Source organism: Dendrobates tinctorius, unplaced genomic scaffold (genome assembly GCF_039654945.1).
Source record: "Dendrobates tinctorius isolate UK_male_01 unplaced genomic scaffold, ASM3965494v1 ptg000070l, whole genome shotgun sequence".
NCBI classification, from domain to species: Eukaryota; Metazoa; Chordata; class Amphibia; order Anura; family Dendrobatidae; genus Dendrobates; species Dendrobates tinctorius.
The window spans coordinates 96640099-96661309 of record NW_027361738.1 but is presented as its reverse complement, the minus strand read 5'-3'; the positions used below and the strand labels follow the sequence as shown (position 1 = coordinate 96661309).

At 43.9% G+C, this 21211-nt stretch overlaps 1 protein-coding gene across 1 annotated transcript in view; it reads left to right on the top strand.

Moving 5' to 3' along the window:
- KLHL40 (kelch like family member 40) overlaps positions 1-21211 on the top strand; it is a 39555-nt gene that overhangs the window by 8423 nt on the left and 9921 nt on the right. The window contains exon 2 of the mRNA XM_073582185.1: positions 11481-11641. Within this exon, the coding sequence (XP_073438286.1) occupies positions 11481-11641 (161 nt within the window). The remainder of the gene's footprint in view (positions 1-11480; positions 11642-21211) is intronic.

The following is a 21211-nucleotide window of genomic DNA, read 5'->3' as shown; positions in this document are numbered from 1 at the left end:
AGTGTATGATATATACACCTCCGATTCCAACGCATGGCATATGTGTATATACCCCTGGCACTGTCACTGCTAATTTCACAATAACCCAAGAACTACTCGCTACCACCACAAATCATTTATACAGGCTGACTGGAGGCCTGGTAGGCGGCGTATGGCTTTCAGGAGAGTGGTTTACAGAACAAAAGGAACAGAACTATTATATTTTATATTTAATCAGTAATGATTGGCAGTGGTTATAAAGTTATTACTCGTATAAAGATATACAAAAGGTTTTACAAAGGGAGCAAAACAATGCAGCATATACAATTACATAAAATAAACAGGATTATATACAGCTGGTATAACCTAGGTATCTACTGTATATAGTGGAATGTTAGGGTTGGATGTGGTAATCATTTCCAGCTTGTGTGATAGTTGGTGGCTGTTAGTAAATGTTACTCAGCATAGTCACAGAACAGCCGGGCTCCCTGACTTGGGACGCCTCCTCATAACTTTTAAAGAACCCATTCAGCTTTTCTGCGGGGAGGGTGAGGGTGTAACATGACATGGTGTGACCTCCTGCAACAGCAAAAATGTGGGCCAGTTATGGGGACCTCACACAGCACATGGGTAGCTGCTAAATCACAGAGCTGTACTAAAAGGAGCAGTATTATAGTAGTAATATTCTTGTACATAGGGGCAGTATTATAGTAGTTATATTCTTGTATATAGGGGCAGTATTATAGTAGTTATATTCCTGTACATAGGGGCAGTATTATAGTAGTTATATTCTTGTACATAGGGAGCAGTATTATAGTAGTTATATTCTTGTATATAGGGGCAGTATTATAGTAGTTATATTCCTGTACATAGGAGCAGTATTATAGTAGTTATATTCTTGTACATAGGGGCAGTATTATAGTAGTTATATTCCTGTACATAGGGGCAGTATTATAGTAGTTATATTCTTGTACATAGGGAGCAGTATTATAGTAGTTATATTCTTGTATATAGGAGCAGTATTATAGTAGTTATATTCTTGTACATAGGGGGCAGTATTATAGTAGTTATATTCTTGTACATAGGAGCAGAATTATAGTAGTTAGATTCTTGTACATAGCGGCAGTATTATAGTAGTTATATTCTTGTACATAGGAGCAGTATTATAGCAGTTATATTCTTGTATATAGGGAGCATTATTATAGTAGTTATATTCTTGGACATAGGGGGCAGTATTATAGTAGTTATATTCTTGGACATAGGGGGTCAGTATTATAGTAGTTATATTCTTGTACATAGAAGCAGTATTATAGCAGTTATATTCTTGTACATAGGGGCAGTATTATAGTAGTTATATTCTTGTACATAGGAGGCAGTATTATAGTAGTTATATTCTTGTACATAGGGGCAGTATTATAGTAGTTATATTCTAGTACATTGGAGCAGTACTATAGTAGTTATATTCTTGTATATAGGGGGTAGTATTATAGTAGTTATATTCTTGTACATAGGGGCAGTATTATAGTGTCACGGCACCGCCAGACTCAGGGCCTGCTGTCCCGGCCTCGGCCAGTAGGAGGCGCCGGACTATCACATCACCGTCAGACTCAGGGCCTGCTGTTCCGGCCTCGACCACTAGGAGGCGCCGGACTGTCCTATCACCGTCTGACCCGTGGCCTGCAGTCTCGGCCTTGGTCTCTGGGAGGCGTTGTGCTTCAACCCCGAGTGGTGGCGGCGATAGTCATGAGGCTCCTGCGCAGGCGTCCGCTGGACGCAGGCTTCGCTCCTCGGTCAGTCATGAAGGGGCTGGTGCATTACCATCCAGCCTGGTCCTGGGGGCAGTCCGGATGACATCATCGGGCCACGGGCCTGTAAGGGATGACCTGATCCCTCAAATACCTTGGGACTGCTCTTGCAGGCCGCCGGATATATTCTTGGTTCCCCTGCGTGTTACTGTGTGAATTGCTGTTTGACTGACTCTGACTTTTGCCTGGACTTCTGACTTTGCTTCTGCCTAACGATTCTGTACCTCTGCGACTCTCCTGGTTTATGACACTGACTTCGGCCTGGATTCTGACTCTGCTTCTGCCTAACGACTTTGTACCTCTGCTGCCCTCCTGGTTTATGACTCTTACTTTGGCCTGGATTCTGACTCTGCTTTTGCCTAACGATTCTGTACCTCTGCTGCCCTCCCGGTTTATGACTCTGGCTTCGACCTGGAATCTGACTCTGCTACTGTCTACTGTTTTTATACCATTTCTGCCTGACTGGTTTAGTCTCGGATATCATTGCCTCTGTGTCCTGTATTGGAACACCTTTCTGGCGACCGTCCTGCTCTGGTCATTGCTCCTATTCAGACAGCGCCTCCTGGGCTCTGCTATAAATCCAGATCCCTGTATAGGGGTAAAGGGTATCAGTGTTTCTCGGGGTGTTGTCTGGCTGCAGTCCAGACCGCAGGCAGACGTCACATTATATCCGGCCATAAAAATAAAACGGCTTTTTGTGTCTATACTTAACACAGATAAAAGCAGTTTTCCTCACCTTTTTTTTTCCTTCCTCTTGACTGAGCTGATTCTTGGCCCAAACACCTGTTACATTGCTCAGCCTGGGAAGTCACTCTCAGGCTCAAACATGCTGCAGCCTGGAAGCTTCAAGGAAAATGCTGGCTGTTGGAAATCCACATTCCTGGACCATCACCCCCTGGACAGCGTTGGGGGTCAGGTATTGCCCGCAAATGCGGCCAAACTGTTGTTACCAGTTTCCCTTTCTTTTGCTAAGAAACGTCTGTGTGTGAAGGCTTATGTGGATTGTGGTGCTGCCGTCAACCTTATGGATTTTTTATTTGCTAAGAGCCTTGGTGTACCTCTGTCAAGGCTTAAAGCGCCTATTCAGACTACTGCTATTAATGGTACATCTATATTCCAAGGAGGCGTGGAATTCGTTACTGCCGAAATTTCTATGTCAGTGGGGACGTTACATAACGAACAAATGTCATTTTTTGTTATATACAATTTGTCAGATCCAGTGGTGTTAGGCATGCCATGGTTGCACCAACATAATCCGATTATTGACTGGCGCATAGGTGACGTTGTACGCTGGAGTCCACGGTGTCAGAGTAACTGTATGTCTTTTTCAGTAAACCAGATTAAAATTAAAACACCTTCTATTCCCTATGCGTTTAGGGATTATGAAGATGTTTTCTCTATAGTGGAGTCGGAGAAACTACCTCCTCACAGAGAATACGATTGTCCTATCGAATTGGTCCCTGGTGCCCGTCTCCCTAAGGGGAGAATATTCAACCTCTCTGGTCCTGAGCGTGTAGCCATGAAGGAATACATTGCAGACAGCCTTCGAAAAGGCTTCATTAGACCTTCCACCTCACCTGTAGGAGCTGGGTTTTTCTTTGTAGAGAAAAAAGATGGTGGACTCAGACCATGCATTGACTACCGTGAGCTGAACGCCATAACGGTAAAGAATCAATACCCGCTGCCACTCATTCCTGATCTGTTTAACCAGTTACTGGGAGCTCGCTGGTTTACTAAGCTTGACCTCCGGGGGGCATATAACCTGGTCCGCATAAGAGATGGGGACGAATGGAAAACGGCCTTTAATACACCCCTTGGCCATTTTGAGTACCTGGTAATGCCCTTCGGACTCAGTAACGCTCCTGCAGTCTTCCAGCACTTCGTCAATGATATTTTTAGAGATATTTGTGGGGTGTATGTCGTCGTATATCTGGACGACATTTTGATTTATTCTGCTGATCCTGTGACTCATGCTCAACACGTCCGTTCAGTACTGCAAAGACTGCGCGAAAACTCTTTGTTCGCGAAATTTGAAAAATGTGTTTTTTTTGCCGAAGAGGTGCAGTTCTTAGGATACATGGTCTCAGGCAAGGGGTTCCGCATGGACCCTGCCAAGATTCAACCCATTAAGGATTGGGTGCAACCCAAATCGCTGAAAGCACTCCAGCGATTTTTGGGATTTGCGAATTATTATCGCAAATTCATCAGGGGATTCTCAGAGATTGCCAAGCCACTCACGGACCTTACCCGGAAAGGGGCGGACGTGACTAATTGGAATCCTGAGGCAACCAGGGCTTTTTCCACACTAAAAGGGTGCTTCGTGGCCAACCCGGTGTTGATTCAACCAAACTTGGACCACCCCGTTTATTGTGGAGGTGGATGCCTCCGAAGTCGGAGTGGGAGCAGTGCTCTCACAAGGCTCTGCATCCCTCACTCAGCTTCGTCCATGTGCCTTTTTCTCCCGCAAATTCTCTGCCACGGAGAGAAACTATGACATCGGCAACCGAGAATTATTGGCAATTAAGTGGGCCTTCGAGGAATGGCGCCACTTCCTCGAAGGCGCCAAACACAAAATTACTGTTATTACCGATCACAAAAACCTAACCTACCTAGAGTCGGCTAAAAGACTAAACCCTAGGCAGGCCAGGTGGGCCTTGTTTTTCTCCAGGTTCGATTTTTTTAATCACCTTTCGCCCCGGAACCAAAAATGTGAGGGCAGATGCCCTCTCCCGCAGCTTTTGTCACACACACACCGAGGACTATGAACCAGCTCCCATATTGGCAAATGGCATTGTTGTGTCGGCAGTATCTCTGGACCTTCTGGAGGAGATCCGTAGGTCATCAGAACAAGTTCCTGACTCTACGCCCCCCAAAAAATTATTCGTCCTAGCTACTTTTCGCTTACGAGTGTTAAAAGAATCTCACGACTCCGTCCTGGCAGGCCACCCTGGTCTTAATAATACCACTAGGCTGGTAACCAGGAACTTTTGGTGGCCAAGGACTGCAAGGAGTACGTCTCAGCGTGTGAAGTCTGTGCCCGCGCCAAGTCCCCCCCATAACCGTCCTGCCGGCTGGCTTCAGCCCTTGCCCACCCCTGAAAGTCCATGGACCCACATCTCCATGGACTTCATTACAGACCTGCCACCTTCCGAGGGGAAAACTTGTATTTGGGTGGTGGTGGACAGGTTCAGTAAACAGTCTCACTTTGTTCCCCTGTCCGGCTTACCCAACTCTGAAACCTTAAGCAAGTTGTTTGTTCTTCACGTTGTACGTCTGCACGGCGTTCCGGCAAATATCGTATCCGACAGGGGTACCCAGTTCGTCTCGAAGTTCTGGAGGGCGTTCTGTAGACGTATTGGTGTTGAGTTGTCTTTTTCCTCGGCATACCATCCCGAGACGAATGGTCAAACTGAGCGTGCCAACCAAACGCTGGAGCAATACCTCCGCTGCTATGTCTCAGCACATCAGTCAGATTGGGTGGAACATTTGCCATTGGCAGAGTTCGCTCTCAATAATAGATACCAAGACTCCATCAAAACCACCCCCTTCTTCTGTAACCTCGGTCTACATCCGCGCTTTGGATCATTTTCGGCCAAGATGTCGGAAATCCCAGGGGTTGAGCAAAGTATACATCGTCTAAAGACTATTTGGTCCGAAGTAAACTCTAATTTAAAAGGGGCTCAAATTAGACAGACTTCGGCAGCCAATAGACGACGATCCCAGGGGCCGCACCTGGGAGTTGGTGACAAGGTTTGGCTCTCTACAAGAAACATCAAACTTAAGGTACCGTCAGCCAAACTGGGTCCCAGGTTCATCGGACCATATGAAATATTAGAGGTAATTAACCCAGTAGCGTTTCGGTTAAAACTCCCGCAGTCTTTTAAAATTCCTAACGTTTTTCATAAGTCCCTCCTCAAGGTATACCGCTCCCCAATTCGTCCCGTCCGGTCCCCTCCTCCTCCAGTTTTGGTCAAGGGCGCCTTAGAGTACGAGGTCCAAGGCATATTTGATTCCCGTCTAGTGAGAAACTCGGTACAATACTTGGTGCATTGGAAGGGCTATGGCCCAGAGGAGAGGTCCTGGGTCCCCGCTAGTGACATTCGTGCAAAGCGGTTGATTAGCAGGTTTCACCTCCTCCACCCTGACAAACCGGGTTTTGAGGGTCCGGAGGCCCCTCTTAGAGGGGGGGGTACTGTCACGGCACCGCCAGACTCAGGGCCTGCTGTCCCGGCCTCGGCCAGTAGGAGGCGCCGGACTATCACATCACCGTCAGACTCAGGGCCTGCTGTTCCGGCCTCGACCACTAGGAGGCGCCGGACTGTCCTATCACCGTCTGACCCGTGGCCTGCAGTCTCGGCCTTGGTCTCTGGGAGGCGTTGTGCTTCAACCCCGAGTGGTGGCGGCGATAGTCATGAGGCTCCTGCGCAGGCGTCCGCTGGACGCAGGCTTCGCTCCTCGGTCAGTCATGAAGGGGCTGGTGCATTACCATCCAGCCTGGTCCTGGGGGCAGTCCGGATGACATCATCGGGCCACGGGCCTGTAAGGGATGACCTGATCCCTCAAATACCTTGGGACTGCTCTTGCAGGCCGCCGGATATATTCTTGGTTCCCCTGCGTGTTACTGTGTGAATTGCTGTTTGACTGACTCTGACTTTTGCCTGGACTTCTGACTTTGCTTCTGCCTAACGATTCTGTACCTCTGCGACTCTCCTGGTTTATGACACTGACTTCGGCCTGGATTCTGACTCTGCTTCTGCCTAACGACTTTGTACCTCTGCTGCCCTCCTGGTTTATGACTCTTACTTTGGCCTGGATTCTGACTCTGCTTTTGCCTAACGATTCTGTACCTCTGCTGCCCTCCCGGTTTATGACTCTGGCTTCGACCTGGAATCTGACTCTGCTACTGTCTACTGTTTTTATACCATTTCTGCCTGACTGGTTTAGTCTCGGATATCATTGCCTCTGTGTCCTGTATTGGAACACCTTTCTGGCGACCGTCCTGCTCTGGTCATTGCTCCTATTCAGACAGCGCCTCCTGGGCTCTGCTATAAATCCAGATCCCTGTATAGGGGTAAAGGGTCTCAGTGTTTCTCGGGGTGCTGTCTGGCTGCAGTCCAGACCGCAGGCAGACGTCACATATAGTAGTTATATTCTAGTACATTGGAGCAGTACTATAGTAGTTATATTCTAGTACATTGGAGCAGTATTATAGTAGTTATATTCTTGTACATAGGGAGCGATATTATAGTAGTTTTATTCTTGTACATAGGGGCAGTATTATAGTAGTTATATTCTTGTACATAGGGGGCAGTATTATAGTAGTTATATTCTTGTACATAGGAGGCAGTATTATAGTAGTTATATTCTTGTACATAGGGGGAAGTATTATAGTAGTTATATTCTTGTACGTAGGAGCAGTATTATAGTAGTTATATTCTTGTACGTAGGAGCAGTATTATAGTAGTTATATTCTTGTAGATAGGAGGCAGTATTATAGTAGTTATATTCTTGTGCATAGGGGGCAGTATTATAGCAGTTATATTCTTGTACATAGGGGCAGGGGTGGGATTCAGCGGGTTCTCCCCGATTCGGTGGAACCGGTTGTTAAAAAATCAGCCGGTTCCCCGAACCGGGGAGATCCAGAGCCGCGATCCGGTCCTCTGATGTTGCTGGCAGCGCTGCCTGCAGGCAAGGAGCAGAGGAGGACTCTTGCTCTGCTTCCTGCCGGATACCGCGAGCGCATTGATAATTGACGTGCTGCTCTCTGTCTGCTGACTACTAGACAGAGCAGCACATCACACCCCGGTGGCCCCCGCTGCCCGTGCACTGATTCCTGCGGCGCAGTGCGGCTATAATTGGCGGGTAACTAGACTCTGGAGCTTGCTGGACTGGACTCAGGAGTTACCCGCCGCTGCGGCTGCCCAGTGAGCTGAGCGCCTGAGCCTGGACAGGAGGACACTAGTCTGTGTGTGGTGACCGTGGCCCGCCTGCCTCACCGTGGGATTATTTACTTCAGTCTTCAGTTCAACTTCATCCTGTGGTACACACAGGCCAACTCCAGGTCAGTTGTATATGTGCAGTGCTGCTGCTTATTGGGGACCTGTACTGTGCAGTGCTGCCTATTAGGGACCTGTGTGCCTGCCTATTGGGGACCTGTGCTGTGCTGCCTACTAGGAACCTGTGCCTGCCTAATGGGGACCTGTGCAGCACTGTGCTGCATATTGGGGACCTGTGCCTGCCTATAGGGAACAATGCTGCCTATAGGGAACAATGCTGCCTTTTGGAGACCTGTGCTGCCTATTGGGGATTTGGCACTTTGGAGTTCAGATGTGATTTTATAAGTACTATACATTAATAAATTATTATTACTCTGTCGATTATACTTGTGGTTGTGATGTTTTCATGAACCATCTTTTTGTGGTGTTCTAGTTGTGGAAATATGCCAATTTAACCCTGCAATTAAAATCATCATTGTTTGACATAGATGGGACTTGAGTAACACCAGTTTGCAGGAAGGGTATGGTGATTTGTACTTTTAATTTCCATTAGGACGCAGACATGTAGTGCACAGCCTGGCCAGCCAGACAGTCAAGTGAGACAGCTGCATAGAAATATATGCAGCTGTCACCCTCGGGTCAGGAGAGCCGCTGGCCAGAATGTGCACTGTTCTGATCTCATTCCAATTTATTTTTTTCAACTGTTTGACTGCACCCCTACTTGTATATGTTTGAGGAAAAGGTGCGTGTAAATCGGTGTGGCTTAAAATGGGTGTGGCTTAAAATGGGGGTGGTTTTCCTACACACAAACACAGAACCTGTTGTTAAAAATTTGAATCCCACCACTGCATAGGGGGCAGTATTATAGTAGTTATATTCTTGTACATAGGAGCAGTATTATAGTAGTTATATTCTTGTCCATAGGGGCAGTATTATAGCAGTTATATTCTTGTATATAGGGGCAGTATTATAGCAGTTATATTCTTGTCCATAGGGGTGCAGTATTATCATAGTTATATTCTTGTACATAGGAGCAGTACTATAGTAGTTATATTCTTGTACATAGGGGCAGTATTATAGTAGTTATATTCTTGTCCATAGGGGTGCAGTATTATCATAGTTATATTCTTGTACATAGGAGCAGTACTATAGTAGTTATATTCTTGTATATAGGGGCAGTATTATAGCAGTTATATTCTTGTCCATAGGGGTGCAGTATTATCATAGTTATATTCTTGTACATAGGAGCAGTACTATAGTAGTTATATTCTTGTACATAGGAGCAGTATTATAGTAGTTATATTCTTGTCCATAGGAGCAGTATTATAGTAGTTATATTCTTGTACATAGGGGCAGTATTATAGCAGTTATATTCTTGTCCATAGGGGTGCAGTATTATCATAGTTATATTCTTGTACATAGGAGCAGTACTATAGTAGTTATATTCTTGTACATAGGGGCAGTATTATAGTAGTTATATTCTTGTACATAGGGGCAGTATTATAGTAGTTATATTCTTGTACATAGGAGCAGTATTACAGTAGTTATATTCTTGTACATAGGGGCAGTATTATAGTAGTAATATTCTTGTACATAGGTGCAGTATTATAGTAGTTATATTCTTGTACATAGGGGCAGTATTATAGTAGCTATATTCCTGTACATAGGAGCAGTATTATAGTAGTTATATTCCTGTACATAGGAGCAGTATTATAGTAGTTATATTCTTGTACATAGGGGGCAGTATTATAGTAGTTATATTCTTGTACATAGGGGCAGTATTATAGTAGCTATATTCCTGTACATAGGAGCAGTATTATATTAGTTATATTCCTGTACATAGGAGCAGTATTATATTAGTTATATTCCTGTACATAGGAGCAGTATTATAGTAGTTATATTCTTGTATATAGGGGGCAGTATTATAGCAGTTATATTCTTGTACATAGGGGCAGTATTATAGTAGTTATATTCTTGTACATAGGGGCAGTATTATAGTAGTTATATTCTTGTACATAGGGGCAGTATTATAGTAGTTATATTCTTGTACATAGGAGCAGTATTATAGTAGTTATATTCTTGTACATAGGGGCAGTATTATAGTAGTTATATTCTTGTACATAGGAGCAGTATTATAGTAGTTATATTCTTGTACATAGGGGCAGTATTATAGTAGTTATATTCTTATACATAGGAGCAGTATTATAGTAGTTATATTCTTGTACATAGGGGCAGTATTATAGTAGTTATATTCTTGTATATAGGGGGCAGTATTATAGCAGTTATATTCCTGTACATAGGGGCAGTATTATAGTAGTTATATTCTTGTACATAGGGGCAGTATTATAGTAGTTATATTCTTGTACATAGGGGCAGTATTATAGTAGTTATATTCTTGTACATAGGAGCAGTATTATAGTAGTTATATTCTTGTACATAGGGGCAGTATTATAGTAGTTATATTCTTGTACATAGGGGCAGTATTATAGTAGTTATATTCTTGTACATAGGGGCAGTATTATAGTAGTTATATTCTTGTACATAGGGGCAGTATTATAGTAGTTATATTCCTGTACATAGGAGCAGTATTATAGTAGTTATATTCTTGTATATAGGGGGCAGTATTATAGCAGTTATATTCCTGTACATAGGGGCAGTATTATAGTAGTTATATTCTTGTACATAGGGGCAGTATTATAGTAGTTATATTCTTGTACATAGGGGCAGTATTATAGTAGCTATATTCCTGTACATAGGAGCAGTATTATAGTAGTTATATTCTTGTACATAGGGGGCAGTATTATAGTAGTTATATTCTTGTACATAGGGGCAGTATTATAGTAGTTATATTCCTGTACATAGGAGCAGTATTATAGTAGTTATATTCTTGTACATAGGAGCAGTATTATAGTAGTTATATTCTTGTACATAGGGGCAGTATTATAGTAGTTATATTCTTATACATGGGGCAGTATTATAGTAATTATATTCTTGTACATCGGGGCAGTATTATAGTAGTTATATTCTTATACATAGGGGGCAGTACTATAGTAGTCCTATTCTTGTACGTAGGAGCAGTATTATAGTAGTTATATTCTTGTACATAGGGGGCAGTATTATAGTAGTTATATTCTTGTACATAGGAGCAGTATTATAGTAGTTATATTCTTGTACATAGGGGCAGTATTATGGTAGTTATATTCTTGTACATAGGGAGCAGTATTATAGTAATTATATTCTTGTACATAGGAGCAGTATTATAGTAGTTATATTCTTGTACATAGGGGCAGTATTATAGTAGTTATATTCTTGTACATAGGGAGCAGTATTATAGTAATTATATTCTTGTACATAGGAGCAGTATTATTGTAATTATATTCTTGTACATCGGGGCAGTATTATAGTAGTTATATTCTTATACATAGGGGGCAGTACTATAGTAGTTATATTCTTGTACATAGGAGCAGTATTATAGTAGTTATATTCTTGTATATAGAAGTAGTATTATAGTAGCTATATTCTTGTACATAGGGGCAGTATTATAGTAGTTATATTCTTATACATAGGGGCAGTATTATAGTAGTTATATTCTTCTACTTAGGGGGCAGTATTATAGTAATTTGCTCGTACATTTGTTGTGATTGGAGTTTTCCGTTAGCTGATATAATGTATTGTTTTTTATTTTTATGTCTTTTTTTAGTTTGATCATCTGGACTCTGATTGGCTGGGTATGCCTCCGGTCCCATCTGCGAGGTGTCTCTTTGGCCTGGGAGAATCTGAAAATTCTATCTACCTGATTGGTGGGAAAGAGCTGAAGGAAGGAGAACAGACTCTGGACTCTGTGTTGTGTTACGACCGACCGTGAGTTGTAATATTCGCCTATAATAACTTTGTGTACTCCTTGTACTTTTATATATAGTGATCGGCCTAAATGATTACAGCCACTGTAAAAGGAAGGTTTTAATCAATATCTCACTGAACACTAGAACAGTTTCCAAAATTTTGACCAGACTGAGTTTCATACGACATTTTTGTAACCCAAAATATGACAGTAAGGTAAATAATATAACTTTTATTACAAAATGTTCAGTTACTTACATGAGTTGATGCAAAAATGAGTGCACCCCACATCAAAAACTACTACATGTAGCATTGTGTGACCTCCAAGATGTGTAAGGACGGCAGCGGGATTTCTCAGCCTGGAATGAACAAGTTGGAGACATTGTAACATTGATTTTTCTCCATTCTTCAAGAACGAGATCCTCTCGGCCCTGGATGCTGGATGGAGAGCGGTGACCACTTGTCTCTACAGAAGTCCATCACAGATGTGCTTGAAGTAAAGATCGGTGTTGCAATATGACGCCAACGTGTTCATTTTGTGCCTCGAAGACTTGGTGCCATCCTCACAAACCATGGGGGTTATACACAATACTGGATGTAGTTGTAGCAATATGTTATATGTTGATGGGGCCTCTAGGGGTCTCACTACTTTGATGTGTGTACTATAGAGTGTAAGAACTTGTTGGTCAGTTGTTGTTAGCAGACATCTTGTAATGGAGGAATGTATCACAAGTCTCATGTAATAAACAAGCCTGGAGATATCCAAGGAGTGTGATCCTTGACCAGAAGTACATAACAGAACATGGTGGCAGCTGGGCACAGAACCTTCAAGTCCTCAGAGCTTGTGTGAGGCTGGGACTGTACAGAGGATCACAGCACCTGTTAGTACAGACTCCCTGACATTACTGCAAAATGGAGACTGGTCTGAAGCCCCTCAGGGACTGGATGTGACTTCATGTAATATGTCCCAGACTTGGAGACATTGGAAGGAAGAGTTTACACTGTATGTGGATCTCGCAGTGGCCTCCAGTGACGACAAACAGAAAGTGAAGCTGTTTTATTACCTTATTGGGGAAAATGGCAGAGAATTAGCCCACACCTTACTCCCAGACAACCTCCTTCTAGCAGATACTGTGCAGGCATTTGATAAACACTGTGACCCAAAGAAGAATGAGACAGTGGAAAGATATAACTTTTTCACAAGACATCAGGAGGATGGTGAAAATGTGGACAGATATCTGACAGAGCTGAGGAGGCTGGAAGCAACAACATGTGGTTTTGGAGAGATCAGGGACAGTCTAATCAAACACAGAATGGTGTGTGGCATAAGAGACAGTCATCTCAAAGAAAGATTACTGAGAGAGGAAGACATGACTCTAGAGAAATGCATGCAAATCTGCAGGGCTGCTGAACTGACAAAACACAGCCTGAAGATGATGGCAGGCACCAGTGATAATGATGATGATAAGGTACATGCAGTATCTATGAAAGGAAAGACAAGACCAAGCTCCCCTATAAGCACTGTCCACTGCAAGTATTGTGGGAAAAGACATGAGAGGCAAAACCAAGTGTTCAGCTTATGGGGAAACCTGCAGATCATGTGGCAAGAAGAATCATTTCTCAGCTGTCTGCAGGCAAGGAACAGGCAAACAGTACAGACAGCTCCACACTGTGACACCAGACACTGACAGGGCAGAGGACATTACATGGCTACAACTGCAGCCTGCAGCAGAGAAAGTCAGTGTAGTCCGGCAGTCAGTAGGTAAGGATGCCAAGCAGCTTTTTGCAACATTCTGGTTGGATGAGAAGCCCATTAGATTTCAGCTGGATTGTGGAGCAAGCTGCAATGTAATTCCATCTGCTCTGCTGAACAAACAGGTTTCTATTGAGCCAACTGACAAGGTCCTGGTGATGTACAAGAAAAGTGTTCTGAAACCGATGGGGACATGTAAGCTCATGATGCGGAACCCATGTAACAGAAAGGGTTATAGAGTTGAATTTACCGTGTTGCGTGGTGGTAACCATGTACCATTATTGGGAGTAAAAGCTGTTCAGGCAATGGACTTAATAAAAGTACTCAGAATATCTCGTCTGTTTACGTTTCCCAGGATTTACCAAATCCCAAACTAAAGGCAGAGCACAACTTGGATATTCAGAAAATAAAAATGAAGTATGCTGATTTATGTGAAGGTGATGGGTGCTTTGAAGGTAAATCTAGGCTAGAAATTGACAACACCGTGCAGCCTACCAGATTACCTACAAGGAGAGTGCCTGTAGCTTTAATGCAACCGCTGAAAGTAGAACTGCAAGATTTACAGAGAAGAAGCGTGATAGCACCAGTCCATAAGAGCCCAGACTGGATCAGCAGGTTGGTCATAGTGCAGAAACCATGGGGCAAGTTAAGAATATGCATTGATCCTAAGCCACTCAACAAGGCGCTGAAAAGAAATCATTACCCCATGCCGACATGAGATGATGTTCTACCAGATCTATCAAAAGCTAAAATATTTTCTGTATGTGATGTGAAAAATGGATTTTTGCATGTGGCACTGACTGAAGAATCCAGTTTATTGACATTTTCTTCACCATTTGGACATTTTAAATGGCTGAGAATCCCCATGGGACTAAGACCTGCTCCAGAGGTGTCCAGCAGACGTTAATGCAGGCTTTGGAAGGAGTTCCTGGAGTGAAGACAATAGCAGATGATATACTAATAGTGGGAGAAGGTGAAGAGATGGAATCTGCAATCAAGGATCACGATCAGAAGATGATACAATTTTTGGACAGATGCAGAGCAAAACACATAAAGCTGAACTTGGACAAATTCAAGCTGAAAATGACAGAAGTGGCTGATATTGGACATCGTCTGACTTCAAACGGTGTAAAAGTGGATTCTGAAAAGGTGAGAGCAATACAAGACTTGCCTACCCCTACTGATGTTTGTGGAGTACAAGGATTTTTGGGCACAGTAAATTATCTCTCCAAATTTTGCAGTCATCTGTCAGACATGTGTGAGCCACTGAGACACCTAACCCACAAAGATGTGCTCTGGGAATGGATGGAATTCCAGGAGACTGCTTTCCAATCAGTAAAGAAAGCTATTGCAGATGCAGCAACCCTAAAATATTTCAATCCAGATCAAGAAGTAGTGGTACAATGTGATGCTTCAGAAAAAGGCCTTGGAGCTACATTAATGCAGAACAAACAGCCACTCACATCTGCAAGCAGAGCCCTTACAACAACAGAGCAGGGATAGGCTCAGATTGAGAAGGAACTGTGGTATTTGGGTTGGAGAAGTTTCACCAATACACCTATGGTCGACGGGTAAGAGTTCGGTTGGATCACAAACCTTTGGAGAGCATTACAAAGAAACCACTACTGACTGCCCCAAAGAGACTACAGTGCATGCTTATGTGGCGCCCCTGAGGCTCAGTCGCCACAGAGGTACTGCACCTTCTCCTAAGGTGTGGTGCCCCACCATCCAGGTAAGGTGGGAACTCCTGACCACGCTCCACACCTGCATCCCACACACAGGATAGTTCAGTGGGGCCACCTAACAGCTTCAGGCTGGGGGTCAGCAGAGCACCCCTCATGGAATCCTGCTTCGTAACACGAGATGTGCTGGGAGGCGGGTGGAGTGAGATGATACAAAAGAGTGGGAAGAGTGAGAGTAAGGCCGGGGTCACACTGGCGAGGAATACGGCCGAGTGAGAGGCGCTAAAAGCACGCATTGGACACGGACCAATGATTCTCTATGGGGTCACTCGCACCAGGCGTATATTTCTCATCCGTATTCTACGGTCCGTGCCAATCACAGCATGCTGGGACTGTCAGCGTACTACGGCCGTAGTACGCCAATGCAAGTCAATGGGTGCGCAAAAAATACGGATTACACACGGACCACACATGTGACTTGCGAGAAATACGCACCCGGTGTCTTTTAGCAAAGCCGGCAATTCATTGCGCGATACAGTAAACTCACACTGACAGGTTTAATAAAGAAACGAAAGAATAGATATATACACATAGAATGCATATATATATATATGTGTGTATTCTATGTGTCTATATCTATTCTTTGGTTTCTGTTATAAAACCTGTCATTGGGCTCCATTATATGTCCATTTTGCAAGCCTGCAAGAAAATCTCGCCATACGGATTACAAACGGATGCTTACATGCGCAAAATACGCGACCACACCTTGATTACGGATGACATACGGAGCACTGTTTAGGGGCCATTCATCCGTATTACGCATGTAAAATACTGACCGTATTTTGCGTCGGTTAGTGTGACCCCGGCCTTAGTTGGTTAGTTGGAGAGAGAAGAGAGTGAAGGTGGGTGTCTGAGGGATGTGCTGCAGCAGGTCCCAGTGATCTGGGCTGCTGGCACGAGAAAGACCAGAGAAAGAGACTGATAAGATTGATAACCTAACCTTCCATAAGAGAGAGAGAGCAGATCGGAACGAAGGGGAATAGAAGGACGGTGGGAAGCAGGTTGAGAAAGAGAGAGAACCCTTCCAGTCCAGAGCACAAAGGCCGGGGCCCGGTCCCCGAGGTTGATTGGATCTTTATGTCCGGCAACAGACACCGGAGGAGTATTGAGCAGCTAACGCCTTGCTCCCATCATAGACTTGGGACACAACAGCAACTGAATAGAGAGCCGGGATGCAGTGAGGAGTCCCCGAAGCAGGCTACAGCTGTCTGTCATACAAGTAAAGACTAGGAACACCTAGAGAGAGGCATTCCAGGGTAACCAAGTACTGGAGTGCTTCGCACCTAAAGGCGCATTGGAGGAGTCGTTCAGAAAGGTACATGTTGGCGGAGTGTGGAGGGGAGAATACTATCCTGCCAGGAGGTTGGCTGGGGCCCTGACCTGAAGAACACAGTGCGGAGGCAGGCAGTTGTGTGAACTGCAAATAGTGAGTAAAGCCTTGGAACCGCATGCCCTGGTGTCCTCCAGTTATTCCAGCACCGCTACACCTGGGCACCAGCCTCCATACCATTCTGTGCCTCTCCACATCCATTGCACCTACACTGCCCTGGGACTACAGCTCCACCTGTGGGGAGCTACACCATCTTTGCTGCACCACACCATCAGTCCCAGCGGATCTGCATGCAGCGTTGACTCAACATCTTACTTGCCAAACACCACGGGTGGCGTCACGAACTATTCTAATAAAGTTTAACACCATTAACATCACCGCCATTGATATTGGGCGCCCAGGGCCACGGACCGGGTCACCGCTGCTCTGACACATTCCCACCTTGACACCGGCCTGGTACTGAGTACCCCACTGCCCTGGGTGTGCGAGGGCGACCTACTGTTACGACTTCAGAAATATGATTTTGACATCGGGTACTGTCCAGGAAAAGACTTACTGATTGCAAATACGCCAAGCAGAGCTTACCTTCCTATCACAAATGATGAGGAGAGAAAGACATTGAAACCATCAATATGTGTAACTATCTTGCAGTGTCAAAAGAAAAGTTGAAGAAAATCCAGACTTTCACAGAGAAGGATAAAAGTCTGCAGAGTTTAAAGACTGTCATCTTGCAGGGCTGGCCAAAATACAAGCAACATGCACCATTTTTCCACATAAGAGATGAATTGTCAGTGCAGCAAGGAATCATCTTTACAGGAGACAGGGCAGTGATACCAGAAGTTCTCAGAAGAGACACACTGAGAACATTGCACTCCTCTCACTTAGGCATGGAAGGATGCCTATGTCGAGCGCGAGAATCTGTTTATTGGCCAGGTATGAATGACCACATTAAAAATGATATAGCACAATGTGAACTATGTGCATCCTGCAGTGATAAGCAACCAAAGGAGACATTGCAACCACATGAAATTCCACATAGGCCATGGTCAAAAATAGGAATGGACTTGTTCACATGGAATGACAAAGAATACCTGATTACTGTGGACTATTTCTCTAACTTCTGGGAGGTTGATTTGTTGCAGGACACAAGGGCGGGAACAGTGATTAAAACACTCAAGGCCCATTTTGCCAGGTATGGCATTCCAGATGTCTTTTTCTCGGACAATGCGGCGCAGTTTACTTCGGAAGAGTTCAAAACCTTCAGCAAGAAATGGGAATTTGAACACCAGACGTCTTCTCCCAGATATCCTCAGAGTAATGGGAAAGCAGAGTCAGCAGTAAAAACAGCCAAAAGACTCATGCAGAAAGCAAAACAAGCAGGTACTGATGTATATCTGTCTATACTGGATCATAGAAACACACCCACTCAAGGCCTAGACAGCGGCACAGAGGCTCATGAGTAGACGTACAAAGACACTCTAACCAACTGCTAGTCACCTGTTAAAGACAAAGTTGCTGGGAAACATCAAAGCTAAATTACAGAAGAATCAAGATAGGCAAGCTTACTATTAGGCTAAGTGCACACGTACCGGAACTCTCGCGGAAATTACCGCGAGAATTCTGGAATTCCATTCCGCGGGAAAATCGCATTTTAAATTCCCGCGATTTTCCCGCGGAAAAACTAGCATTTTGCAAGCGTAATTAGCTTGCAAACTGATTGACAGGTTGGTCACACTCATCAAACATAGTGTTTGACGAGTGTGACCAACTTTTTACTACTGAGGCTGCCTATGCGGCATCAGTAGTAAAAGATAGAATGTAAAAAAAAAATTAAAAATAGTGTTATTCTCACCTTCCGACGTCCTGCGCATCCGTTCCCAGTAATCCTTTGCAAAAATGCCCGCGATGACGTCCGTTCTCGTGGGATCGCGATGTCTCGCGGTCATTCGCGATGATGTCGCGCGAATGACCGCGAGAACGGACGCCATCGCGGGCATTTTCGCAAAGGCTTACTGGGACCGGGAGCGTGGAGAGAAGCGGGAAGACTGCGCGGGACGCCGGAGGGTGAGAATAACAATATTTTTTATTTTAAATTCTATTTTTTACAGGGATATGGTACCCAGAGCCCGGAGGACAGTCTCCTCTCCTCCGGACCGTCGGTACCATCCTCAATTGTTCTGCTTACTTTCCGCATGTGTGCACAGCCACATGCGGGAAGTAAGTGGAACAATGCATTCCTATGGGTGCGGGATCGCCGCAATTCCGCAAATTAATGAGCATGCTGCATTTTTTACTGAGAAGCGATTCCGCCGCGGGAAAAACCGCAGCATTAGCACAGCATTGCGGAATCCCATAGGAATGCATGGGATGCTTATTTTTCGCGTTTTCGTGGCAAAATCGCGCGGTTAAAACCGCTGCGGAAACGCGAAAAAAACGCCACGTGTGAACTCAGCCTTACAATAAATCTGCAAAGGATCTGCCGGAGCTCCAGAGAAATGACAACATCCGGCTGCAGCCAAGCAGCTCGTTTGACAAACACTGGCAAAAGGCAAAAGTTGTCCAGAAACTCGGACCTTGGTCCTTCGAAATTCTAACAGAGGAAGGAAGAAGACTAAGGAGAAATCTGAGACACCTGAGGAAATCACAAGAAAGAGATAATTCATTTTCATGGCCTTTTGAGCAGTATCCTGACACCCAAGACAACGAGGCAGCAAGTACAAGTCAAGTACCAACAGTGACAGCTGAGGGGTGAGGATTCTGGCCAGAGACAGACAATATCAGAAGACATATTACCAGGATCAGTTACCAGATGTAGGCAGTGACACAACTTATGTTACTAGAGCTGGCAGAATTATCAGAGAGCCGGCGCACCTCAAGGATTATATCTAACTGGACTTATTATGTTATAGCTCTAACTTGGTCATGGTATACATTGTTTATTAATTTTATTGTTCTTTCAGTTAAAACAGAAAGGATGTAGCAATATGTTATATGTTGATGTGGCCTCTAGGGGTCTCACTACTTTGATGTGTGTAATATAGAGTGTAAGAACTTGTTGGTCAGTTGTTGTTAGCAGACATCTTGTAACCCTCCGTCAGGCGCAATAGATCTGACAGGCACACAGTAATTAGTTTCACTTCTCTCTCCTTGCCCACTTATCAGAAAACCCCACCCCTCCTAGTTATCTCCTGACTCTACAGGCTCTGTGAAACCTGATATCACTGTGACTCAGCAGACCTTCTAGTGAGCAGATATCAACACTTTGGCTTCTCAGGCACATTGCGCCTGATTTCAACACAAATTGAAAGGTTAGTATTTTCTTTTTTTATTCATCACGATTGTGTATTTAGCTTGTTTTATGAAGGATTAATGCTAAGTTAGTGTACATAAGTACTGTTTTCTTAGACAAAAGGAGGGTGGCTTCTAAGGCACATTGCGCCCTAACACATACTCTTTCTCTCTTGCTTCAGATTTTCTGCTGCAATGGCCAGAAAACAGTATGATTCATCTAAACCCCTTCATTTAGAAGAAATGAAGATTTTTTTTGTTAGAAGATGATGAGGAAGAACCAGCAGTAACTGAGGATTTAGAGGAATCTAGTGACATTTCATCTGAAGATGAGGTAGCAGAATGTAACACTGATTCTGGAACAGAGCAGGATGGTGATGACACTGATACAGAGGAAACAGACACAGATCTAGCATATTATTTGGGCAAAGATAAAAATACAAAGGACGTCCCAAGGACGTTCCAGAACAAACACCGACTCTACCACCTTCTAAAAGACGCAGTTGTACTACCTGCTCATTTGTATCTGGTTTCAGAAGGCTTTCTAAATATGACTGCAAAATATGTAAAGAATCAATCTGCCTTTCCCATGCAACTTTCGTCTGCCAGCCTTGCTTTTCTAAGTGTACCTGTGCTGCTTCTGCTGCAATTGAAACCACTGAAGATGAGTAGAAAATAATTAAGTAACATCTAAGTGCAATATCCTTTAAGTTTTTTTCCATAATTTTATATTTAAGCAATAGTTAAGTAAAGATAACTGGAGCCTATTTGGCGGTACTACCGAAAAGTGGTACTTTTAGTTTTAATAAGTTTATGGTTAATAAATGTTTTTTTTTGCATCTGATTTGGTGTAATCTCTTTTAATACATTCCTATGAAGGTCACTGACTACTTCTATAGTCCTGAAATTGAAATATGTAGCTACTATAGGTGGTTTTCTGACCTGTGCTTGTCAGGCACATTGCGCATGAACTGAGGAGAATCTATATTGCGCCTGACGGAGGGGTAATGGAGGAATGTATCACAAGTCTCATGTAATAAACAAGCCTGGAGATATGATCCTTGACCGGAAATACATAACAGAACAGTAGTGGTATTTTATGTGGGGTGTACTCATTTGTTTTTATTCAGTGGTTTAGTTTCTATACCAGGGGGCCACAATGCCATACTGAACCAACAAGAAGAGCTGGATATTTGTTTTAAAGTGGTAGCTGCATGATTACATCACCAAAACCACCATCACATCGCATGAATGCAGCACAAGAACCACCATCAGTACATGAAGGCAGCGCCATAATCACAATCATTATATGAATGCAGCACAAGAACCACCATCAGTACATGAATGCAGCGCCAGAACCACTGTCACACTGAACTTCTCACAGATATCCCTCCACACTACCCCTCTATGTAATATTTCACCCACATAATATCACCCACACAATCCCTCTCCATAATGTCCCCCAAACACTGTACCTT